At 37.9% G+C, this 26,979-nt stretch overlaps 1 protein-coding gene and 1 non-coding gene across 2 annotated transcripts in view; one reads left to right on the top strand and one right to left on the bottom strand.

Moving 5' to 3' along the window:
- LOC103598491 (cubilin-like) overlaps positions 1–26,979 on the top strand; it is a gene marked incomplete at its 3' end in the record, with an annotated part of 124,254 nt that overhangs the window by 68,151 nt on the left and 29,124 nt on the right. Inside the window, exons 23-26 of the mRNA XM_008582489.1 lie at positions 3,717–3,909; positions 5,175–5,335; positions 5,776–5,957; positions 6,980–7,136. Of these exons, the coding sequence (XP_008580711.1) occupies positions 3,717–3,909; positions 5,175–5,335; positions 5,776–5,957; positions 6,980–7,136 (693 nt within the window). The remainder of the gene's footprint in view (positions 1–3,716; positions 3,910–5,174; positions 5,336–5,775; positions 5,958–6,979; positions 7,137–26,979) is intronic.
- TRNAA-GGC lies at positions 21,150–21,223 on the bottom strand. Its single transcript has one exon. It is a non-coding gene; the product is annotated as a tRNA-Ala (tRNA).

Genomic DNA, 26,979 nt, shown 5'->3' with positions numbered 1-26,979 from the left:
TTTGTACTTTTTTATAAGGTGTATCCATCCATTTCTGTTGCTTATAACAGAAATACCTGGAACTGGGTGATTTATAAGCAAATGAAATTTATTGCTTACAGTTTCAGAAGTTGGAAAGTCCAAAGTCCAGGGAACACATCTGGTAAGGATCTTCTTTGGTGGTGGCTTTACAGCAATGCAGGGGTCTCACATGGCAGAAAATGGTGGAACAGAGAGAGAGAGAGAGACTCAGATTCTCACATGCTCTCTTTTTAAAACCCTTAGAACCATGCCTATGACCACTATTAAACCATCAATTTAATCACCTCTTCAAGGCCCTGCCTTTCAATTGCCATAATAGCATTTCCCACCCTCTTAATGGTCAAAGCAGGAAATCAAGTTTCAATGAAGTTGTGGGGTGGGGGGACATCCAATCTATAGCACAAGCATATTTCAAAAAGTTAATGGAAATTTGGTGTTGTCTTTTAATTCTATTTTTCCATAAAGTTTTTGAAGTGTACTTGTATTTGTTAAAGAATATTTGTGAAAATCTCTAGGTGTTTCCCAAACCCCTCTCAACACCCAAGTTCTGTCACTCCTGCAGGTCTTATTAAGACTTATACTTTGGTAGGGAAGCCCTAAAGAAGGCCTACTCTGGGCCATGGTCTTCACTTATAAGATGTGGCCTTTCTTGTGCCTCAGTTAGATGCCTGGGGTGTTAATGATGTGTCCCCATTCTGGCTGGGAGAGAACTCTGAAAATTCCCAGAATTGCCTTTGACCTCTAATATTTTCTGCTTCAAACCTAGTAGCAGCTACTCTCTTGCATGCTTTTTGAAGTCTTATTGCATATATACCCAGCCCAGTTTCAGCCAAGAACCAATGGGGAGCCTGACACAGATGTCTGGCTTTCAACTGCATACACTTCTTTGTCTGTGGAGCATTTCTTTGTAGGTCAAGCTGCATTGGCAGTCCTAAACTCTGATCTCTGCTTTCTCTGCTCAGTAGGACTGTTATCCACTGCATGGGCTCAGCTCCCTGCTGTGGTCAGGAAATTCTGCCCAGGTAGAGAGCCAAGGAAATCAAGAGTCCCACATCATGAATATCCTTTCTCTCAAGGATCACAATCTTGTACTGTGTTTTGTACAGTATTTTGTCCAGTTTTACAGTTGTTAAGGAGAGAGGCTAGTTCAGTACCATTTCCTTGTCATGGCTGGAAATAGAGGTTCCTATAGTTTAGATTTAGTAAACATCATAAAATATTAAAGAACCTCTACTATCCCAGCAGAGAGGATAGGAAGGGGAGAGAAAGAAGAAAAATAAAGTGAGTCATGGGTAGAGGTAGAAGGATAGAGAGAATGGGAAGAAATTAGATACATGTCCCATGCCCCTCAGTTTTCAAAACATTATGTAATATAATTTTAACAAATACTTAATGGGACCTGATATGTGCCAGGTAATGTAGTAAGTGCCATTTAATAATGGTTAATGAGGACTTATTCATATCCCAAGGCCTAGTAGGAGAAATACACTCAAATAAAAACAATTACAGAAATATGTTTGGGGCTCAAATTACTATTTGTGTAAAATTTTACTGAGCACAGAGAATTTAATTCCACTTGGTTGGGACTGATTTCACAGAAGAAATGATATTTGAACATGACCTTAAATGACAGGTAAGAGTTTTTCTGTTAAATAGTGTGTTGGAGAGGAGGAGAGCTTGTTAGGTAGAGCATTGCAGACAAATGAACAGTATGAGGATCACTTGAACATATCAGGGACTGTAGTTGACCTGAGAAAAGAGGGTTGGTGAGCAAGTAAAAATTTCAGTAGAGATTAACAAACTCCCACCAGGTGTGACAGAATAATCACTTGCATATGGGCAAGGTAAAGAGAAACTACTCATCATCACTGTTCAAAAATGTCATTAAATCAGGTTCCTCTATCTGACAACCTGGTTATCCATAGAATTCTCCTGCAAACAAATTCCAAGTTGCATTAGAAATATGCAGTACAATTGTATTTCCCCTCTGGGAGGAGAGTGAGTAAGCAAGGAGCATTATCTCCATCAGAACAAGTGACATGAACCAATAATTTGCTCTAAATAATTGATTTACTGGCTAAAGCTGTCTATGTGTGGGTCAATGAGTCTTTCAGTTCAATCAGTTCAAGGAGACTGGGTCATAGCTTTCATTTAATATCCGTTAGATCCATGAATTTTTACCTTAGTAATACTCAATACTGGGCCTGAAATATTTAACATACTACCTCTGCACCCCTCCCCCTTCTGTCTATCTGTCTCTCACCCTCCCTTCCTCCTTTATTCCCTCCCTCTCTCCCTTCCTCCCTTCCTTTCCTCTTGTGGAAATATTTTGGCAAACTATAGAGAAGTATACTTTTCCATACTTTTGGAGTTAAATATCATCTTTGGTGTTAAATATCACTGTGTATTCCTTCAATGAAATAAAACCTTGATTGCTTGCTATTTAAAATAGAGCAAAACCAAATATTTGGTGAATACCCATTACCCTGAGGGCTATTCATGAGTAGTAGAACCTATAACACTTTCCGTGTGTCTCTGTGCTCTCAGTAGCAGTGATTCTTCTTTTCTTTTCTGAGTATGACTATACAGCAGCAATTAGAGAAATAGCATACCTAAACATCCTCTTTTTTTTAATTCATGATAAAGTACAATAGTTTATTATCCCCCAAAACCTTTCAGTCATAGAGCTCTGTCTACTCCTGGACCTAGATTTAGATTATTACTGGATACAGTTGAATATTCATTAAAAATGCATGCAAACCATATTTCCTTTGTAAAATATCTCAGATTTGGAAGACGTTTGAGATTAAGTATGTTGGTTAGTAAATATAGCATCTGAAGGACTGAATAGGTAAAATTAAAATTATTAAAGTACAACAGTTGATATTTCTTTATGACATAAACTTGTCCGGGTTCTATGCTAAATGCTTTGTATGAATGATCTGCTTTATTCCTCATAATTTATGCCCTGCTTCTCTTACACTTGTCCATTTTGAAACCTAATGATGATTACTACGAATTATTCAGCACATATCATGAGCCAAGGCCTTCAATTACATTATCTCTAACTCTGACCCCTATACTCAAAAGTAGTAACCATCTTCATTTTAGACATGAGAGAACTAAGGCTCAGAGAGGTAGGATAAGTTGCCCAGGGTTGCATAGCTTCTCAGTTTGAGAAAGGCTTTGATGCTCAAGATCACTCTGATCCCTGAGCCTGGTCTCCTATTCTTCACGCCATGGCTGAGGTCCCTGCTTTGTCATGTCTCACAAATACATGCTTTGGTAAAAAGCAAACAAGTGACGTGAAGGGATAACTTAAAAGAATCTTACAAAAAGTACAGAATCAGTTATTTCTAAGCCTCTTCTATCATTTCTGTAATTGAGCCTACTTTTTAATGTTTATGGTAATTTGCACGGATTTGAAAAATTATAACACTTCCAAGATCTAAAAAGTTGTTCACTCAAGATATTTGTAACAATTTCCACTAAGTAGCTTAGGCTGACTGTTAATTGTTTTGCTTTTGAGATTTCAAAAACTTTGTTTCAAAATGTAATCGTTCTTTGAACATTGTAGAATGGCCTATTGAAAATCAAGTACATTGGACAAATTTATGAAGTGTATATTATTGAATGTATTATACTGTAACATAATATTTTCTATTTTCTGTCTTTTGGTCTGTTTCCTTTCATAGCATGCTTCGAAGACTACACGGATGAATCTGGGACATTCACTTCTCCAAACTTTCCCAATAATTACCCCGACAACTATGAGTGCATTTATAGGATCACAGTGGAAACCAGCCAGCAGATTGCACTGCATTTCACAAACTTCTCCTTGGAGGAAGCCATTAGTGGAAACTGTTTAGCAGATTTTGTGGAAATCAAGTAAGTACCTTTATTTATTTCCTTATAACCTTTTTCATTATTTACTTCCACTAATAAACTTTCCTGGAAAGATTAAGAAAAAAATATGAAAATTCTCTGCAGAACTCCCCAATGTGCATTTTCTTGCAAGATAGTTTGCCATTTAAAGCCTGTCTTAGAAGAAATGCAGAAAATTGCATAAAATTCAGTGGTTACTTTGAAGTTATTCTTTCATTGGGAATATTTGAAAATGAACTCCAGATTTCATTTGGGCAAAGAAACAGTTGTACTACTAGTATGAAATGAGATACTTGCTATTGCTGAATACCGACTTTCTTTATGCAAAATCATTTCAAATTTTAGGCTGTTCGCTGCCCATTTGATCTAATTATGTCACAAAAAATGATGACAGGATATCAATCTTATCCTAAAATTTGCACAGTTTTTTGTATTCAAATAATAAAAGTCAAGCCTTGTGAATTTCTGTGTAAGCCATTTTTCTTTCATTACTTGGCACTTTGAAAGTTTAAAAAGTTGTATTTCCAGTAAAGGTAAGTTAACTAATATGTCGATATCTCCCTATAGCGTTACATTGAGTTAAATTAGGTTAATCATGTTGGCGCGCATCTGTTTCAAATAATATATTCGATATTTAAAATCTGGAATCATAATATTTTATAAAAAATTTTATTACATGATGTAAGGTAAGGTGCCAAAATAATAAATTGCAATTGTACCACATGCTAAAATGACATAATTTTCTTAATTTACAGCAATTAATCACTGGACTTTAATGTTGAATGAATCCTTTTTTTTTTTTTTGGATTGAAAAAGCTACATATTGTAAAGTAGATTTAAGATCTCACAAAAGTTCTTAGGGAAAGAGTTATTTCCAGAATTTTGCTAAATATATCAAATACGTATTTTAAAATTTCCAGATTAAAAGGAGAACATTTAAGTTTTCTCTGTACAATTAAGCATCATTTGTTTATACTGTTAATAATTACGGTTTCTTTGTCCTGCGTTCTATTTGAGAGGGTTACATTCTCTCACTCTGCTGTTGGTTTTATAAAATGCCATGCCAGCCCTAAATGATATTTTTTATTAATTTATTCAAATGCTATTTAATAAAGCATAAAACTTGAAAACTTGAAATTGTGTTTTTCAGAGTATTTTTGAGACACAGTGACTGATTTGGTAAAATGCTATGTTTGAAATCCCTAAAACCAAGTTATTTTTCTATTATCAATAGCCCAATATATTTTCACTTCTGTATTCTGTCACAGAGATGGAGGTTATGAAAAATCACCTACTCTGGGGATATACTGTGGCTCAAATCTACCTCCAAGCATCATCTCTCACAGTAACAAACTATGGTTAAGATTTAAGAGTGACATAATTGACTCAAGTTCTGGATTCTCAGCTTACTGGGATGGGTCATCTACAGGTAAGTAGCAAAGAGCTGTCTTTTATTGGAGAATCCTATCTGACTGATTTCTCGATGCTTGGATGGTCGTGCTCTGTCCAGCATCAATTGTCCGTTTTTTTGGTTTTTTTGTTTGTTTGTTTGTTTTTTCCCAGATGGGTTTTATAACCCATCTCTTTGAAATAAACTGTAACATTGCAAATATTTTTGAATTAATAGCAGCCACTTTTTTTGAAGGACAAAGGGAAAAAGTTCTAGTTCTCTGGTATATTTCATTAAGCTGGCCATCTTGGTTAGAAAAAGGAAAGTACATTATGTGAAATGGAATTATAGGCTGGCTGCTCTTTTGTGATGCAGTTTTGCTTTGCAACTTGATTTAAAGGCGAGCACAGTAACACCAGTTTGATATAGACAAGGAGATGGGAAAGGGACGTTTGTCATTCCATTTCTTTCTCTCATAGGTTGCGGGGGCAATCTCACCACTTCCAGAGGTGTATTCATATCTCCCAACTACCCGATGCCTTACTACCACAGCTCTGAGTGTTACTGGTGGTTGAAGTCCAGCCATGGCAGCGTGTTTGAGCTGCAATTCCATGACTTCCACTTGGAGTATCATCCAAACTGCACTTTAGATTATCTGGCTGTACGTGTAATGTTTCAGTTGTTCATTTACTGCTCCCATCTCACCCAACACACATAATGAATTTACTTTTATTTTGAAGATTCAGGAAAGGGGAGAATTTAAACAGAACATGCACATAAAAACATTTAAGCAAGATAAAAACATAAAAGAAATTTGGTGGAAATGACAATCTTCTAAGTACAGTGTGTATTATTGAATGGCTTGATATACTAAGTATTTAAAATATATTGAATATGGGCCGGCCCAGTGGTGCACTGCTACAGTGCGCCGCTTGGGAGCGTGGTGGCACTCCCGCCAAGGGTTCGGATGCCACATACAGACTGGTTCCCGCTCACTGGCTGAGCGAGGTGTGGGCGCAACACCGAGGGTTGCGATCCCATTGCCGGTCCTGGTCCGGTACGGGCGCGACACTGAGGGTTGCGATCCGTTGCCAGACACGAAAAAAGACAAAAAGGAAAAAAAATATATATATATATTGAATATGGACTTTTAAGATGGCTAAAATCTCCTGAAAGGGGTAATGGGACTTATTATAATCTTTGTTTATGTAATTTCTACATATGCACTGAAAAATAACAATATAGTGGATTATTTTGGTGATTTAGAGAAGATAATTTGAATTATCCAACTGAGACTTTTTATAGTACCAGCAATTTCACCATTGCTCATTTAAAAAATCTAAATAGCAATGTATTAAAGTGTCATACATTTTAAGCCATGGAATCAAAAAGCAAGGAGGACAATTGATATCAGCTATAGTCTCAAAAATACATATTAGATTTTCATTTTCAATCTTCAGATTCAATCTAGATTTACACACTTACTGCTGTACAATAACATATCGATGGCTAAATGGCCCAAGTCTGTAGACACTTAAATAAAATTTTTAAAGGTATTTTATTTCAGGGCTACTCTTTTGTTATATCACATACGCATTTCTTCCCCACTTCTTCTGGATTACAGAGTCTTTTAGATAATGTTTATAGCTACAACCATCTGATATTTGCAATGTTTTGTTAAAGGTATATGATGGCCCAAGTACCCACTCTCGTCTGCTAACTCAGCTGTGTGGAGATGAGACCCCACCTCTTATCCGTTCTAGTGGAGACAGCATGTACTTAAAACTAAGGACAGATGAAGGTCAGCAAGGACGTGGCTTCGAGGCAGAATACTGGCAGAGTAAGTGTGTACACCAGCTGCTCAATGCCTACAGTGAGCCTTCAGACTCTAGAGGAAACAACCTGAAATGATTATAACCTGTTGGTGTGATCAATTGAAATTAATCTTAGTTTCTTATGTGAAAAGTTTAACTCCATTTGAGGTAAAATTGCTTATGTGTTAAATTTAATCTTATGTAACTAAAGCATCTGGCAAACTATAGAATCTTAGAAAAGTATTTAATATGCCCAGAGAGTTGAAATTCAGCTAAAGATCAGTGGAACAGCTTAATGGCTAATAGTTTTTTATTTGTATTATGCACTACAGTTTCCTAATTAGACATTACGCCATGGTACACAGTATTCTCTCACACTCGTTTTTGTTCTCTACCGTACAAGTTACCTTAATTTCGTTACAGGAAACTGTGGTCCCTGTGAATCATACATGGAGTAAGCATGTCTTTTATTGTGGGAAAATCTGGTCATTGTAGAGAAGCCATTTTTAAATTTGCTTTTCCCATAGACAACATGGTGAAATTAAAGGAGCACTGAATAAAATGTCAAGGGGCCTGGAGTTTGTCAGGAGTCATAGCTCTTGAGAAAGTCACTTTTCTTCTCTGGGCTTACACGGTTCCTTCTCTAAAAAGAAAAGATTAAATTAGATGATCTCTAAAGCTTCATTCTAGCTCTAGAATTAAATGCTTTTCAAAGTTAGCTTCAAAATGGACATTGAAAAAAAATAGTTCCTTGAATTTATGTTATTTAATAAGTATCTGTGTTTTTGGAAGTATAATTCCTTGCTTCACTAAAACCTAATGTACCCTTAATTTTACATAATTATCTAAAAATGCAATTGAAAGTCACAAAACATAATCTAAATATACAATATCCTTTGGATTGATTGAAATAGTGCTAATGTTTAAACTTGCTTATGTGTGAATCTGAAGATTCATATTCATTTACATCTGGGAATTAGGCTGAATTCTAGATAGTTTTGAATGCTGAGTTTTAATGTGTAGCTTTGGTTCTTCAGAAATTCATCACTAGTATATGGAAAGCTTTCGCAGTTTCTATCAGGGATATATATATTTGAGCATATGATCATTTCTCTAATTTTATTATTTTTGTGCTAATGTGTTTCTTGGTTACAATCAGATTACTTATTAAGGGCCCGCCTCTTTTTCTTTTTATTCCTGTGATATATTATTTTTCTCTCATAATTTTGGAACACTGAAGGAGTAAATTAGTGTACATAGGATACTTAGTGATCCTTAAGGTAAAATCAGAGCAAACCAGTGAGATTTTCTGTAAAATTTGCCATTTGAAATTGGAGGTTTGCAGATAGTGTAATTTTTGAGCATATGTTTTACTAGAATATATTTTCCTCTGTCCTGTCTTGCCACTAGTCTTTGAGGTCCATGATCCCTGTCTGTCTAGCAGGTATAACTTCTCACAAAGCATCTAAAACAACAAAATTATTCTTTAGAAATCCATTGTGGACAAAACTGTGATCTAAAAATTTTCAAAGAGAAATGGTTTGAGTATTCCCCCTGCTTCAGCAAAGGAAGATTTTGAAGAGCCATAAACATGTCCTTTTCAAAACCAAAGTTTATAAGTGGTGTTCCAGCCATCTCCCAGAAAGCAGTCATTGTAATAGACATGTATCGGTGAACCACATTTTTCAGAGACAATTCTTTCAATAGAAAGTTTATTTCTTCATCTGTGGCAGTCTGTTTGTGTTGCTTATGACAAAATACACGGAACTGGGAAATTTATAAAGAAAAAGAAATTTATTGCTTATAGTTGGGAAGTCCGAAGCGTATCTGGTGGTGGTGACAGTGATCCAGCAGTCTCACACTGCAAGATCGTGGAAGCAGAGAGACACACAGCCTCTCCTCTTCTTTTACAGCCCTCAGAACCACGCCCCTGACCACCATTTTTAATCCATTCAGTACCAACAGTAACATTTATTCAACTCTCTGTATGCAATGCTATGCAATAAAAGTTGCTTGAATATTAGGCAACCTAGAATATGAGGTAATCTGCTACTTTTACAGTAAGAAAGAAATTTTATTTAAAAGAACTTTTTTGATAAGTTGCATATGCATATGTGTTTTAGGGCTATCAATTGAAAAGCTAGGTAGCTACTTATTTACTTTATTAATGTAATTATGCATTCATACATAAAATTATATATACACACTAATTTAGATATATAGATTTCCACTTTCACACTCATAAAAAATTTTTGTTCAAACTATTTACATCATTTTGACATCGATTTTTCATCATTAATGAAATCACTTTTTGAGTCACCTAACACACCATCTCTATTTCTGTCTCTATTGTTAATAAGTAATAGTATTTGTGGATTCAACCTGATAACCTTAGGACATTTTTTCCACCTTTCCCACCTATCCACACACAATGACTTAATGTAGTTCTTTTTAGAAGATTTGTTTGTAAGACTTCCAATATCCAATACTTGCTCGTCTGAGGTCATATTCTCAGGAAAAAAAATACTTCATCACTATAAAATTTTCTTAATGCTCTTTTTACCAATTCTATAAAAAAAACTAGCATTGATTGAGGTTTGAGGTTAGCATACCTTTTCCAAATAGCACTTTTGTTTATAAGAATAAAGAAGAGAGGCATCTTGCACTTTGAGAGACTCTGTGAGGTCCCGAATATAAGGAGATTCCCTTGTGTTCCAGGGATCATTTTTTGAGTAAAAAGAAATCTTGCTTTATATTTAGAAAAGTACAACATTATGGAAATAGTAGCCATAGTGTTTACCCATTAGAAAGTTATGACAGTTCTCAGAAAAAAACCTTAAGGAACAAAATTTAAAGGCATTCCACTCCAGCAAATGACAATGGGAATAGATGAGAGCAGTATATATTTCCCTGTAGAAAGAAGAGTCTAGCCATGTTGTTAACATGTGTGCCCTAGAACACACCTGATTTTTGTCAAAATCACTAAGGCATGACTAAAGTAACCACAAAAAAAAAAGCAAAAAAAAAAAAAGAAAGAAAGTTATATTTATTAGTATTCTAAGAAAGTATGACACAACATAAAACAAACTTTCAAATATGAGCTTGGCAATGGTTTAAAGTCCACCTTTCTTGATCTAGAGTTCAAATGGTCTTCACAAGCTTAATAATGGTGTGCTCTTCTTGTTCCATTTGCCTAGAGTAGCCATCCTTTTCTTCACATGGAGCGATCTTGTTCATGTTTTAGAAAAAAACAGAGAAGTTGCTTTTGAAGTCCTTTATTCATACCATGAACACAGCAGTTGATCATATCTGTTTTTAGCAGTTGTGATTGTCCTACTGGACTGTGGGCTTCTTGAAGGTGTGAACTGTCTCCTACTAACTTGGTAATTTAGGTGCATATACAGTTGGGACATTACAGGAGTCCAATAAGTTCCGGTTAAATTGAATATCACAGCCATATTTTAGCATCAGCCTAATAATAGCTATTAATTAGTGAGAAAGAATTGAAATTTGAAACTGGCCTTTTTGTATAATCCCTACACATTCTGTGCAATACTACAACTTTGAGCACAAACCAAAACAATTTATGACCTTGAAGAGCATTGTATATAAAATAATAAGCAAGGCACCAGAATCATGATTTGATAAAGTACATGGAAAAAACTACAAAGAGGAGGAAGCTTTTGAACTGGACGTTAGTGGAGGCCTTGGCAGAAAGAGTGGGGAGGAAAGGAGAGGAAATATTTCCAGGAACTGGGCTCCACTTCTTGGACTCACTTGAGGATGGATTGGTAACAAAAGAGCCCATCAGATAATTTTTTGAGGTGTTTAAAAAATGCAGATAAAAAAATACTTGTTCCAACAACTGAGAGCAGCTAATTAAAGGCCCCTGGTAGATGATGTGCCCATCAGATAATTTTTTGAGGTGTTTAAAAAATGCAGATAAAAAAATACTTGTTCCAACAATTGAAATCAGCTAATTAAAGGCCCCTGGTAGATGATGTTTCTGTCATGTTACGGGCATGCCATTTATCTTGTGCAACGTTGATGGTGAAAACAGCAAAAATACAGAATGAGAACCAGAAGTTCAGAAAAGCCTTCCAAAGAATAACACTGTTGCCATAGGGAGGAGGTTTTTTCCATCTTTGTAAGCCAAGGGGCAAGACCAGAGCAATAGCTACCAGGGCTGATCTGTGATGGAAATTTTAAAAGCACAAATAACTACTTAGGCAGAGAAAAGTCACAAACATAAAAACCTAGCTTCCATTATAACTTCTAGTTAAAGTGTTTTTTCAAGTAACTTAGCCAGGTTCCAACTGAGTGACTAGTACAAGAGCCAGAATTTAGTTATTTTAAATTAATAAAACTGAAAGTATAAAAGGACTTGATTAAGTGCTGGTCAGACACTGTGCCCAGCCTTGTTCAGAGGTATGGGTTGGTCATGATCCCGCGGGGAAGCAAATCCATCCTTTATTGTTTTGTCCTCTGGGCAAAACAAAATGCATCAGATTTGGAAATAACATATTTAGTGGGAGGAACGGTCATTTGCTTAAAGGAATAAGACCATATTGTCCATGCGAATGTGGGAAATCAGTCTGTATTTTACAATGTAATTTTACTTTTTCATTTTTATTTTGAATCTGAGGAGATTTTTAATAGGTGATTGAGTATACAAATTGAAGTGATGGATTTGGGGGAATGAGCACAGAGATGTATAGGAAGCCCAGGGCTTGTATTAAGTCAATTTCCTCTTTTTTATTTATTTTTTATATTTTTGGCAGCTGGCCGGTACAGGCACAGACACAGGCATCTGACCCCATGACCTTGGTGCTACAAAGCTGTGCTCTAAGCAACTGCTCTCTAACCAGCCAGCCCCAGTGTTAAGTCAACAGGGAGTATGTGTGTAGTGAGGAGGACCACCAAGAGATACTTCGTCATAGAGGCTAAGAAAAGGGACTATACTAGAAGAAGATGGTAATCAATATGGTGAAATACTCACAGGAGGTCAAGAGAGGTCAGGGCTAAGAAGTGTCCCTTGGAGATCAGTGTGACTCTGGGCAGAGCAGTGTTTGTGAGGTGGTGGGAGCAAGAGGCAGATCTTGTATGTCAGTGTTTCCTAAAATGTGGCCCCTAGAATTGAATGCAACACTGACTATCCTGGCTAGACCCAAGTAGGTTGGGACTATATTATCTGGTTCATATACTTCTTGGTATTATAGACTGCAGTTAAATAGGGTTTATTGTTGGCCAAATCATGAAAAAAAGCTTCCTCTGAGTTTCTGCAGTCTCATCATTTTAGCTTCATTCAGCATGGCCACCCAGCCATGACTCTACGTGACTCTCTAACTCAAGCACTTGTAATCAACTGGACTTTCCCTTGGTGGCACATTTCCAGCATAGGCAGCTCATCTTTTTGATCTGCACAGCAAATTCATGGATCTAGCACGCCCTCCAGCCAGCCTGACTCACAGACTATGTCCATGAGCAGAGGCAGAACCTCCGAGAAGGGACATGAGTTCTGCTGGCTTGCCAAAACCTTTCTTAAACACCAGTGAATTCACCAAGACCACAAAATTAGTTCTGTAATGACAGTGCCTTTCAGTACTGCAGATGCAATTCACTTAAGCCTGGAAAAATTCATTTAAAGAGTTGACTTTTATCTTCTAATCTGGAATTCATTATCTCTTCTTCCAGTTTCAAAATCAAACTAGGCAAGTTTCTACTTCCTTCTCTTTGTGTTACACTGTCTTCTGAAAGCGTCCGTCCAATCTACATTTTCATTTTTCTTTTGCCCTAATCAGAGCTTTAGAAATGGACATTTTTCCTAATGTTTAATAGACATTTTTGTCTGTGTTGTTTCCCAAGCTTTAGCTAATTGGTACGTGTGTTCATAAGATGGTCAGAAAGCTCCGATGTAGCCCCATGGGTTTCTTCTTGTACTGATTTCTTCAGAGCTCCCCCCTTTCTATTGTTCCCTCCCCCCAACCAAAGTTATTCCTGACTTTGTGGTCAAAATTTAATTTTTCAGCATTTGTCATTTTTCTTGATATTTTTTCCTTTTTTTATTGTTTTCTTTTTGCTTACCTTCTTTCGTTTATCTGTCTGTGTATCCACTCACCCATCCACCCATGGGCTGACATCTTGTTTTGAAGTCTGAATTCTCAAAACCTTAGTCACATTAAATGTTCAGACGTTACAGGCTCTAAGGCAAGTTGATCTCTCTCTCTTAATGATGTGGTCATGTCCACATTAACATCCTTTCTTCACGGGCCAGGATTAGTCCAGAGTAGCACTTCTCTCCACTATTTTCTCTCCTTTCTGCAAGAGGAGAACATGGAAAGAACTCAACAAATGCTACACTTTTTTTAGAACATGACATCTCATGGGTGTCCAGATGGTTGAAATGGCCTCTCTGTAGCCACCCCTGGATCCCTCTTTTTGCTCACTAGTGTTCATACAGTCCCTTTGTGAAAGTTTGCAGTCTCTACTGAGGAAGAAGCTGAAGGTGAGGGTAAAGTCCCTGTAACTAGCTGCTAAATCTGGCTATGTTCCAGAACCACATGGACATCTTGTTATAAAACATATTCCTAGACCCCATCCCAGACTTACTCAAAATCCCTGGGGATTTGGGTGGCACAAGCCATGCACAAGCACTTGAGACTGCTGTCTCTACCCACTTTCCACCATGTGGAAAAAAGTCTGGCACTTGAGACCACTGTCTATGTCCTCTTTTCACTATGATGACCTGTTTTATCCTCACTTCAAAGCTCTCTCTGGGAGGTTAGAAGTATTTTAATAAGTATCTCTTTAACATCTACGTCTGTGTGCTGTTACGTTTCTTTTGAACCAGGTCTCTCTTTTCCATGGCTGAAGCTCAGTTATATGCACCATGTGGAAAAAAGTCTGGCACTTGAGACCACTGTCTATGTCCTCTTTTCACTATGATGGCCTGTTTTATCCTCACTTCAAAGCTCTCTCTGGGAGGTTAGAAGTATTTTAATAAGTATCTCTTTAACATCTACATCTGTGTGCTGTTACATGTTTCTTTTGAACCGGGTCTCTCTTTTCCATGGCTGAAGCTCAGTTATATGCTCTGTCTCACCAAGGCCTGGTGATGCTGTTGACATTACATTTACCTCATTAAGTAAAAAAGTATCACATATACTTTACAGTTTTTGTATTCTGACTCTGAGCTTTCTCCCTGCTTTCTTCATTTGGCACCATTGCCACTGTTATCTTTCACTGCATCCTTTTGTACCTTTCTGTCCCTTCCCCTTTGCCACTTACGTCAGTTGCAAGTCCTCTGGATTATGTCAGTGATTTCTGTCAAGTGTTTTTCCCTCCAGTCTTCAAAAGATGTGTTTCATCTCTTGCCAATCCTTGCTGATATCATCCCATTCACCAGATGTTTATGTCATTGTTTATTACACTCCAGTGTCTTCCTTTCAGTTGCAAAATAATGCATTTTTAATGGAAGAATGGACCAAAAAACATCCCCAATGTCCCTGAATCTTTCAGTTCCACATCCATGTATTCTTAATCTGTGGCCTGAGCAATATTTTCCATAACATGACCGTGAACCATCAGGCCCAGGTGGTATTGTAATTAGTTAAGATAGTAGTAGCCGTTGTTATAGAGAACTCATAAATTTTCAGGTGCTGAATACAACACAGGTTTATTTCTCAGTCACATCAGCATTGAATGCAGGTATTCCTGGCCGTCAGCATAGTGATTCATGAAGCCAGATGAAGGGGAAGTCGATTTAGCCATCTCTGCCACAAATGTTGGTGGATGTCAACAAGTAGGGATCTGTGTTCTGATAAACTTGGGAAATGCCCAATTAATCACAATTAAACTGGGTTTGTTCTTTTGTGTTCACTGTGACACTTCCTCAATCTGTCAGTATACTAAGTATGCATTGTTCACTCATCGATCCATTCATTCATTCAGAATATATTATAGACAGGCTATGGAAATACACCTGTTTCATCATCAGTTTGGAGGAAACAGATGTTCATCAGTTTATCACACAAGGAAAATGTAACCACAGGCTGCGTTAAGTGCTGGGAGGGAAAGCCAAAGGGTGCTCTGAAGGCAGGAGACAGGAGAACCGAGCTCATCTGTGGACTAGGGAGGACATCCCTTAGGAAGAATCATGCGCCAAGGTGTCAGGAAGCTTGAGGTTTGACTTTGGGAAGCTGTGTTTGAAGGACTAAAAGAAGATAAGAGTGAGGCTTCCAGGTAGGCAGGGCCTGGACCTGCCAAGTGCTGTGGCAGGATAAGGGTTTCTGTGACCTCCCTAAGAGCAGCAGGAGGTCTTTCAAGGGTGGGGAAAGAGTATGGTCAGATTGGCACGTTTCAAAACATTCTCTCTGGCTACCAGAATCAACTGGAGGGAGGTAAGAGTAATTGTGGAGATCCAGTAAGGGGTAGCTATAGTCCAGATGAGAAGCTGGTGCCAGGTCTTCACCATTGCCGTGGAGGAGGAATGTACTGGAAGGATTTGCAAGCACTTAGGAGGTAAAATTGACTGAGATGGAGGAACAGTTGTGTGATTGAGGTAGGGTGTACAGTGAAGGAAAGGAAGACATCAGGATACAGCCAAATAGAACTGTATGCAGGGATGACAACCAAGAGAGAGAGCAGGGCCCCCTCAGGAAAGACACACTGAGGGGGCCACCAGGACAACACCCAAATAGATTAGTCTTTTCACAGTGTAGTGGATTGAATTATGTCCCCCCAAACTCACTGAGGCTTGAATTGTGTCCCTCAAGTGTAATGTGTTAGAAACTTAGCCCCCACTGTGACTGTTAAGAGGGGGGAAATCCTAGTATGGTAGTTGAAAGGTGGAGCCTTGAAGAGGTGATTGGACTGTAGGACCATGCAGTAGTGAATGGATTAAAAATGGTGGTCAGGGGTGTGATTCTGAGGGCTTGAAAAAAAGAGGAGAGTCTGTCTTTCTCTCTCTCTGCTCTCTGCTTCCACCATCTTACGATGTGAGACCCCTGAGTCACTGTTGCCACCACCAGATGGACTTTGGACATAGCCTCAGAAACTGTAAGCAATAAATTTCATTTTCTCTGTAAGTCACTCAGTTGCAGGTGACTCTGTTATAAGCAACAAAAATGGACTAATACACACAGAATCCTAATTAATTAACATCTTTTGGACATTTGTATTCTGCAGAACATTCTCTGGGAAACATTGTTCTGGAGATACTTTCCAAGTTTGTTCCATTTTTATTGTCATACACATAAGCAAAACTTTTAAATTCATGAGATCTGAGGAGTTCTCCTTCACACCTCAGACGTTTATTCTGAGAATTATAATAATATTTGTCATTAATTCAATGCCTACTATGTGCTAGCCACTATTGTAGACACGTGGACAGATATAACTTCCTGTCCTCATGATAGTCTTGTCATTGAGCATTTTTATGCTCCTTTAATACCCAGGAGGATGGGGGCCACGGTGAGTAAGACTACTCACTCCAGGATCACACTGCCAGGAAGCGACGGAGCCTCTGTTCATGCTCATGTCTGCGTGACCGGAGTGTGGGCTCTGGAGTCTGGCTGGGTTCAAAGAGTGGCTCCTCTTCACTAGCTGTGATCTTGGGCAAGGAATTTAACTTCTTGCTGCCTCAGTTTCCTGAGATGTAAAATGGGGGTAATAATTACACCCTCTCATGAAGTTGTTCTAAGATTAAATAAAACAATCCACACACCCGGCAAATACTGAGTACTCAGCAAATGCCTCTTTTTTCTCCTCCCCCACCCACACCACCTTCTAGAGAGAGCTTAGCTCCCGCTGGCCCGTTCAGATTCTTCCTCAAACATTTCAGGAAGTTGTTTCTCACCCTTACAACAACCTCCATCTGTTGGAAATGCCATCTTCCTTCCTCATGCCCTGTCCTTTAAGAGTGGTGCCTCCTCCCTGCTGAGGTCTGTCTTCCTGTCCTAGGCAGAGCCTTGGTCTGCTTAGCAGCGTCCAGGATCACACTGCCAGGAAGCGACGGAGCCTCTGTTCATGCTCATGTCTGCGTGACCGGAGTGTGGGCTCTGGAGTCTGCCTGGGTTCAAAGAGTGGCTCCTCTTCACTAGCTGTGATCTTGGGCAAGGAATTTAACTTCTTGCTGCCTCAGTTTCCTGAGATGTAAAATGGGGGTAATAATTACACCTCCTCATGAAGTTGTTCTAAGATTAAATAAAACAATCCACACACCTGGCAAATACTGAGTACTCAGCAAATGCCTCTTTTTTCTCCTCCCCCACCCACACCACCTTCTAGAGAGAGCTTAGCTCCCACTGGCCCGTTCAGATTCTTCCTCAAACATTTCAGGAAGTTGTTTCTCACCCTTACAACAACTTCCATCTGTTGGAAATGCCATCTTCCTTCCTCATGCCCTGTCCTTTAAGAGTGGCGCCTCCTCCCTGCTGAGGTCTGTCTTCCTGTCCTAGGCAAAGCCTTGGTCTGCTTAGCAGCACCAATGATTCACGGTTTGTTCTTTTTATTTTATAAATTCCCATACTCCATGCATACACCTCTTGATAGGACTTTGATTTCTCTCTGTTCCCTCAGAATCTGGTTAAAGGCAAAGTTCTTTGCTTGTGAAGACCTTTGCATCCTCTCTAATAAGTGTAAACAGATGTTTGTTGGCACACATCACTGCTTGTCACATGACAGCCTAACAGATTCCGTACAGGTCCCAAGAGCAAGTCCCCAGCTTCCAACTTTCCTTGTTTAAAGAGGAAACACGGTTTTCTTTAAATCCCGTTGGAAACAGCTCCAGACACTGCTCTTTCTCTTGTTCTTGGGGAGCATCACTGGAATTAGAACTGCTAGACCAGCTCTCCTGTACCTGCTGACTGCTGTGAATACTAATAAGGATCTAGTAACTCCTGTAGCGCTCACTAGCAAGAGAATGTCTTACATGCACCCAGGCTAGGTAATAGAATGTATAGTCTTGCTCAGGAGTCTCTTGTTCAGTATAGCATAGTGCTTTGGAATGGAGATTCTGGAGTCAGACAGCCTGGGCATAAACCAAGACCCCACCACACTAGCTGGGTGACCTTGGGCAAGTTACTTAGCTTCTATGTGCCTCACTTTCCCCATATGTAAAATGGGGTAAACAGAGTAAGTGAGTTAATATATGTCAAAGGGCAGAACAAAGCCTGGAACATAGTAAATACTTAGAGAAACAGTCATAGTCCTTATTTTCACTGATCCTGATATAAGAGAAGCACCTCGGTTAGGTATAGGGATATTCACAAATAGAGAGAGTTCAGTTCCTTATGCTAAGATATAATTAATGGTTCACTTCTCAGACACTTAATTTTCCCTCTTGCTTTCTGTCTGCAGCCTGCTTTGTTAATACATTTTGACATTTCTCACAGAGAATAAATCATAAATGATAAAACCAGCATTTCCTTCCACTTATTTTACTAGAAGCTCTGATAAGAAATAGAATGAACAGTGTTGATTTCACTAACTAACAGGGGGGTTGGGTATTACCACTGTAAGTATAAAAGTTTTTTGTTACTATTATTGCAGAGAATAAGGACTTTTGCTGTATCCTTGAATTTAATGATTCTTATTTTTCCAAGATAATTACTAATGAAGGAAACAAAAAAAATTCTTTTTGAGTAGTTGATGCCTTTCAAAATGATTGAATTATGAAACCATCTACATACCTGTTTCCAGAACTCTAAAATGGAGATAACAATATTACCTGAATTATACAGCTTCTAAAAATTTAACTTAGAATAATGCCCATAAACATAATATAATATAATGATAAGGTTTTTTATTATTATTATTATTATTTTTTGCTCTTTAAAGCATTTTGCAGTAAATGAAAAGCTATGGCTTCCAGAAAAGCCTTCCCAGCTGTGATTAAGATAGACTGGCTCCATGTGTTGAAAACAGGTAATCCTTCCCCTGTCTCCCAGTTTTCCTACAAAAGCCAGGGGAGTCTATATCTGACTCCAAGAAGCATGGTTGTTAAAATCCCATTTGCCAGTTGGAGAGATGCAGAAAAGCAGATGAAATTTCATGTCTTAGCAGTGAGGGCTCTGAGCTGACTTTCATCATCATGGCTCCTTAAACACTTTCTGGGCAGATGAGTCACGCTTCCTGGAACCATCAGTCCAAGAAGTTTGCTTCTCGGACTTTGCCATTGAATTGTAAAAAGCTTATCTTTTACTCAAAAACATGCATAAAAAGTGGCAACAGTATACTAAACAATTCGTTTTATGTCTCGATGCTAGATATGAGTCTAGCCCTATACTAGCATGATCTGAATTCAAAAGAAGTTTAGAATAAAGTGTACCCGTTAATTAAGCCAAACTTTGTAGTGTAGTCAAGTGTAGCAAGAGGCATTTTGTAAGAAATTTTGGCTCAAAGATTGCCTGAGTAAAATGATTTTTTTTAATTATAAAAAATTAAAAGGAGAAATGTTTATCTCAGTGTGATCAAAATCTCTTTCCTCCATGAGAAATGGTCTTTTCTGACCATGCCTCACAATGAAGAATTTTCATGTGATTGCATTAATTTGACGCTGTTAATGAAGCAAACATACCAGCCTTCAAAAGAAAGCCTTTGCTCTTGGATTGAAAAGAAACTTTTTGTGTTTCCCTAATATGGTCTCAAACATGAAGGGCAGGATCAGGATGAATAATAATCAAACCTACTATAATTTCCAAACTACTTTTAAGCCAATAAAAATTCCATTAGAGGCTCAAAACTTGAAATTATTCTTTCCTCATTTCCTCTGCTGGTGGTCCTCACCTGGCTCTGCTCTCAGACAGGCCAAGGCAGCAAAATGCACTGACAGTCTCTTCCACCATCTGACAGGTACCTGGTATGAATAAGAATGCATTGACCAGAATGCTACATTTTAAAAATTAGTTGTAGATTTCAGTTAATTATATTGATTTTTCTATTTTTTAAAATGGGGAAATATTTTTATTGCAACTTTCAGATTTATTTTTAAAAATGACATCTTTATCTTTTAGTTCTTACATCGGCTATTTATTTAACTGGCTTTCTCTTCCTGCTCTGGCTGACTGGGTGAGAGCCTGGCTGGCAGACCGTACTCTACGTCCTTCCGGCTCAAGGGTCTAAGATTTCATGTTGTTCTATAAACCAGATTCCTCCCTGTTCCCAAATCCATTTGTAGCAGTTGGTGAGGCTTTTTGAAGGCAGAATAATAATTTTTAAAAAATGTTTAGTGTTTCCCTGTAGCAGGACAATTGGCAAAGGAAAGGCTGTGGTTTGTGGAATTAAATGTTCAGGTACACACAGGAGAGTATGCTTGGTTTTTAAAGCATTTCACTTACCATTAGGAAGGGAATTAGGCACTTATTTCTCCATCAGTGGCCATCAAAACTTATGCTTATAAGAACTCTTTGGTCCCTGGACATCTGAAGGAATTATTTTTTCAATGAAGAATTACTCTAATTAATAATAAAACCTATATGATAAAAAAGCTCGCATTAAGGATAAAATGATTTTAAATTAATGCTGGAGCACTTTACCTTATATAATAACATTTCAGTAGACTAATTTTCACGTATAATCTTGAGATACATAAAAAAGTACTGGAGATAGACATTTTTAGTAGGCTAGCTGGGTATTTGACAACCTGAAGGGGTATGGAATTCTGAGATTGGAAAAATATTGCCAATGCACATCTCTACTGCCATGTCGATAGGTCCTCAAAGACAGTTGTTTAAAAATAGATTTATCTGATCACAAAGGAATATATAATCATTTCTGGAAATGGGAAAAATGTAGAAAAATCTGAATGAAATGAAAGGAACTTAAATTGCATCACTACTAATAATATTTGGTGGTATTTATCTTCCATCATCTCTCCTTGTATATTTATTTTATTTTAATACTCAAATGAGTTTATTCTGTACCTACTATCCTATAATGACTTCTTTCAATTTAACAAGAGCTTGTGAGTATTTCCCCATGTTATTCATTATGCCGCATTATTTTCTTTCTTTCTTTCATTTTGTTTATTTTTTGGTGACTGGCCAGTTTGGGGATCGAACCCTGGACCTTGGTGTTGCCAGCACCACGTTCTAACCAGCTGAGCTAACTGGCCAGCCCCTTCCACATTATTTTCAACAGTGCACATCCCATCACCACAACACAGCCACTAATTCTTGTTATGGGACATTTAGAATCTTTTCAAATGTTCACTATTATAAATAATGCTGAGATAAACATCTTTGTAGTTATATTGTAGTACATATCCATTATTAAACAATGATTTAAAAAAAAATAAAAAACCCAAATCAGTCTTCGTGACTCCTCATATGGGTGATATATAGAAAGCAGGCATAAAAATGTAAATGCGCAAGTAAGAGCCAACAGCAGCTAGGCACCACATAGAAAGGAGACTATGTGGTTTGCAGTTGAGACAGACCTCTAATACAGAGTGACACAAAATAACTCAGAATGTGGTCTTTTGATAGGTTTCTTGCTCTCATGCAAAGCCCAGCATTATGAGTAATTGTTAATTTTAGATGGCTATTTCATATTTCCTGCCCCTCCCTGACAGCACATGGCAATGTGGCTTTTCCTGTGCCTGGGGAGGATGCGTGCCTGCCTATGCTGGGAGTGCACCGGGAGTGGCCATCTGCCTATTGGAGGGGGCTCAGCCTCCCAGGGACCATCAGGGAGCTGTCTTGGGTCTACCATGCTCTGCTTATCACCCTTCCTCTTCAACATTTGCCTAATTTATCCTCCACCATTTGATTACGTATTTGCCCACCTGGGCTTTTCTCGTCCACATTGGGAGCTCTGTACCTTACTCTGTGATTCTTTGGCAATTTCTACTGTTGTTACAGGAACGTTGCAAAGCCCTTAAAATTCGAGTAAGCTAGAAAGTTCCAAGTTTATCCAGGAGATGTGTGAGTAAACACCACCAACAACAACATTAATAATTACTCTATGGAGGCAGCTCTGTAGATCCTGCTAGGGTTGCTTTTTAGGGTGGGGTAAGATCTGATCAGGTGCTCCAAAAAGTCACCAGTTCCCATCCCTTTGGAGCTCCAGTGGCCAAACAGCTAGAGCTGCTGGGCAGGGCACAGAAGAAAGGGAAGAGGAGGCTGTGGCAGGAAAAGACACTTTTCCCTTTAGCAGGTAGAGCCACTTTTCTTGCCAGTTGACTCTTTATCAATCTCTCCATGGCAGTCTTGATAGCCTCTGATTTCCTGACTCTACGGGCTGCCATCCTGTCTTGATCCACCACCTCTCCTAGCCCCAACACACTGCCATGCTTACCTGCAGCTCACACAGGGTGACTTTACCTGGGGCTCTGCATCTTGCCCCGCCCTGGGATGGCCTCAGTCTCCCTGAAAGTAAGGGCTGTCATGGCAACATGCTTCAAGTAATGGCCCTCCTCCCCCTCACTTGGTTCATTGCCTCCTGTCTGCCCTGCCACAGATGATTTCTGTGAAATGTTATGCATGAGTCAGCTCCAGTTCTCTAAATCCCTCATACTTCTTTTTTCAAAGCTATTTTGGGGTGGTTTCTTTGGAAAAAATGTTGGTTCCCTTTGCCTCTGACCAAGAGTTAGAATAACATTTGGAGCACATTCTATATGCTGGGCATCATAGTAAACCTATGATGTGGTTGTCTCATTTGCCATTTGCAACAACCTTATGAGATAAGTATCATCATGATGCCAGATTTATAGATAAAGAAGTTTTAGTTTAGAGAAGTTAAGTAATTTTCACAAGATTATATTCTAAGCAAATGTTAGAGTTGGACTCTGAGCCTGACTGAGCACATTGACTGTACTCTATGTCCCTACAATAAAATTACTTTCCTGCTTCTGATTGAAATAGAATCTTCTGTTAGTAACGGTGACTTCAAAAGCCATTCTATGAGCTCACTGAGTATAGTTCTCAGAAATCTAACTATGTTCTTTATATTGACTAGAATTTTTTTTCTCTGCAAAGAATAGGGGATTTTCTACTATACCTAAAATTCTCCTTCACAGGAGATGAATTATTTCAGCTGCATATTAAACTCTAAAAGATAAAGCTTTCTTTGAAATTTTCAAAGATTTATAACAGAAAATGGACCAGATTTTTTTGTCAGAAGTTTCTTTATATTTTAGTAATATCATCCAAAGGAAACCATTGATTTGCTTTCTCTGTGTGGATTATTTTTAATTAATTCTTAAAATTAATCCTTCACTATAAAAACAAGACAATTTTCTTCCAGAAAATCTTTAAGAAACCATTGATTTGCTTTCTCTGTATGGATTATTTTTAGTTAATTCTTAAAATTAATCCTTCACTATAAAAACAAGACAATTTTCTTCCAGAAAATCTTTAAGAAAATAAGAAAAACAATACTTAGAAAAAGTATGAATTAGAAGCCAATCTAAAATAGAAAGGGCTGAGTTTTAGTTGTCAATCACTGTGGTTCTAAAGTGGGTTTAGAAAAAAGAAAAGCCAATCGGTACATCTCATGCTCACATATATAGACAGTTAATCAAAACTTTTATTTATTACAATTACTAATTTTCAAAGTCATAAAACAATTCAGCAACAAAAAGGCATTAGAAAATTACGTTTATGTTCTTAGGGTTCATGCAGTTCAGAAAGTTGATTCCACTGAGGAAACAGATTGAGGTACACATTAGCTGGGTCTGGGTCTCTGCTCACTTAGAACTTGACTTCCAGTGATTCCTAAAGTACCTACAACACCCTTCATCTTACAAAAATAGGACTATCTCTATCAGTGATTGACCACATTTTATGTTTCTTCAGCTTTATATCTTTTACCTTATATGGGTCCTTAACTTTTAGAAAGAGCCCGCCAATCATTTCATATTGCAACTAGAATCTGAAGTCGGTAATGGTTAAATGAACTATGTCTGTGCCACATTATCAAACCCATGCAAAGGAAGTAAATAGAAATTGGTAAGTGTGGCTTAGGCAAGAGATTTCCTTCCTCTTTGAGTGTCCCAAGAGTGGTTGAGATATTTCAGGGTGGGGTAGGAGGGCCCAAACTCCCCAAATCCTAAACGAATATTCTCCTTAAGACTGAAAAGATTCTTCATAAGAGGTTTTGTAGTATACAAATATACACATCTGAAGAAGAAATTGAAAATGTAAGCATAATATCAGGTGTTTAAAAAAAAAAACGTCCAAACACAGTTATACAAATTAGATCTGCATATTCACGGTGGGAATCTCAATCTTCCCCTTCGTAGTTTCTACTAGTTTCCTTTATATGAACTTAATTAGAACTTCAAATATTTTTCACTCTGAGTAGATCTTTAGCCTCTCTAAAAGCAGAAGAAATCATACTTTTACCAGGTCCAAGCCAGCATGCTTGCCAGCAGTTGCAGTGAGTCACAGCTGGAATGTCCTGTGGTTAACATTCTGCTCTGAAAACAGAATCAGGAGCAGCAAGGCACCAACTGGTTTCCATGGTAACCTGTATTTGTGTACTTTGAAAAATGACTGTTCCTTTTTGTGTGGTAAATTTACGTGGGAATGAATTACAGAGGTGACGTTAACCATCTGTGTGAATATAAACAAAAAACCTGATTTAATTAAGTGTAAACTATAAAAGTACATAAAACTGGGGATATGGGATTTTCTTCTTTCCTTATTGAGGCATTGTTCTACACTAATTAATTCATTAATTTATTTGACATTACACCTATTTAATGTTTATTTCAATGCATCATTCCCTCCCCTGCAAAGGCAAAAAGAAACTAATTGTCATTCATCAGTGTTTCCCCCAGACCCACTGCCTCCCCCCACCCCCATCTATTCACAATGTGTTATTTAAGACCACTGACTGGCTGGGATTCTGGGGCTCTCCTTCAATGAAGTAATCCCATCCGGAAGGAAGAAAAAAAAATCCCCTCTAAGCTATGTGAAAATGTCACATCTCTTAACCTTGCTGAGCTGGGAGGCAAAAATGTAATATCGTTCATGACCTTGTGTAGAATCAAACTATGCTCCCTCAATGTGTTGCTTCCTAGTGTTTTATAAGATCTATTGAACTTAGGGTGATTATGATTATAGAGAACTCTTATGTTTTGTTGGATAAAGATAAAATAATTTGAGATCAGATCACAAACTACAATCCAAAGTTAGGAATAGGCCTTTTGGGGTGGAAGACAGGAAAGCACTTTCCTGCTTACAATGCCTCTGCTTGGGGACAATATGTTTATTTTTGTGTTCACTAGTTTTGAACTGGACTCTGTACACTAGAATTAATAAAAAAAACTCTGAAACTGAGATAAAGATCCTAGAGTGAAGCAGTGATTTAGGAGCACACAGACTGCGACACTGGCCTCCCGCCCCACTCCACATCATCCCCTGCATTAGAGGGTGGAATCTGAGATCCGAGGGGCAGGGCTTTTGTTCTTGTTCCCTCTTCTCTTTATGTTGTTTTAGTGTTTCTCTGATTCTCCCTTCTCTTCATTATGGCTCTGTCAAATATGCAGAGAATTAGAAACTTGATATTAAATGTACATATTTGAAGCAGCAGTATTTGAGAAAAAGGAAAGTAAAGCAATAAGCATAAAAAAAAATTCATCTTTTTCATTTTTTTAAAAAAAGCTTAGGTTTAGTACTTAAGGGTAAATGATATAATGGACTTCTGAGCTTCTCTTTTAAATTTCTGCTGACCTTCCCCCAAATCTCACAAGCATGTATGCCTGATGAGCAGCCAATTTGAGAACTCAATGAGACAGTCCAAGATTGAAAACTCTGCAATTTGTTATGACCTTGAACAAGGCCCCATCTGGTTCTCCTCTCTACAGAGTAGCCACAAAAGATCCAGACTATTCACTGCCTAAAAGGAGCATACTGAAATTTAGCACTGTATGACCCTAATATTTGTCTATCTATACAAGATTCAAGTAATGGTGGAGATGAAGTCCTATTAAAATATAAAAGCAATTGTGCGGGAACCATTGTGTTTGTCCATTGAAGATGTCTTGGGAACCTGCCCTCACTAGAGCTCTGCTCTAGGGTGTGAGTGAAAGGCCAGAGGTTGTCCGTGCTCTAAGGAAATTCACAATCAGCTGGGAAGACACCAAACATGCCTATACCGAGAATGCAAGGGGATGCGACCATTTCCACAAAAGAAGTGCAAATGAAAAGACAAGGGGTTTCAAAGGAAAACTCATGTAGGCCTGATTATAGGGACTAGGAAGGTTCCATGAAGGTGCTTTGTAAAATTTGGTTATAATGTTTTCCACATTCAGATCAATATGTTTCAAACAATACTCTATATCATAACATTTCAGCAAATAAAAATAACTTGGTCAGTTCGGAATTTATTGAATCCAGATTATACATTCACCCATAGACACGTGCACACACGTACACACACGCTCACACATACTCGTTTATAGTTACTCTCCAAGAGAATAATCAAGGAAGCCTAGGAGTCTATTATCAGATATTTTCTAACTCACTGCCACGGGCACTCATCCAAAGGGTAACTGGAACAAAGTGTTTAAAGTGGACATCAAGGGGATTAGGAGAAAATATAATGGCCTGAGTCATGGGAAGCCAATCCTTTTGAATTGTCATTATCTTTCCCAAGTGAAGAGATATGGTAGAGAGACTTTTTTGATTTGTTTTTATTTTTAATTTGGAGATATGATCTGATGAAATTATTAAATGAGGCAGATAAAGGGTACACAGCAAGATGTATAAGTACCTCAATGGAAAAATGGGCAAAGACCTCAGCAGAAAATTTCCAGGGGAACAAAAATAAATACCCAATAAACATAAAAAACAAAACAAAACAAAAAACCGTTAATCTCAAAGGAATAAAAATAACACAAATAAAGAGAATTATTAAAAAAAA

Source organism: Galeopterus variegatus, unplaced genomic scaffold (assembly GCF_000696425.1).
Source record: "Galeopterus variegatus unplaced genomic scaffold, G_variegatus-3.0.2 Scaffold2637, whole genome shotgun sequence".
Lineage (NCBI taxonomy): Eukaryota > Metazoa > Chordata > Mammalia > Dermoptera > Cynocephalidae > Galeopterus > Galeopterus variegatus.
The sequence above is the reverse complement of the archived record's forward strand: the minus strand, read 5'-3'. Positions and strand labels throughout refer to the sequence as shown.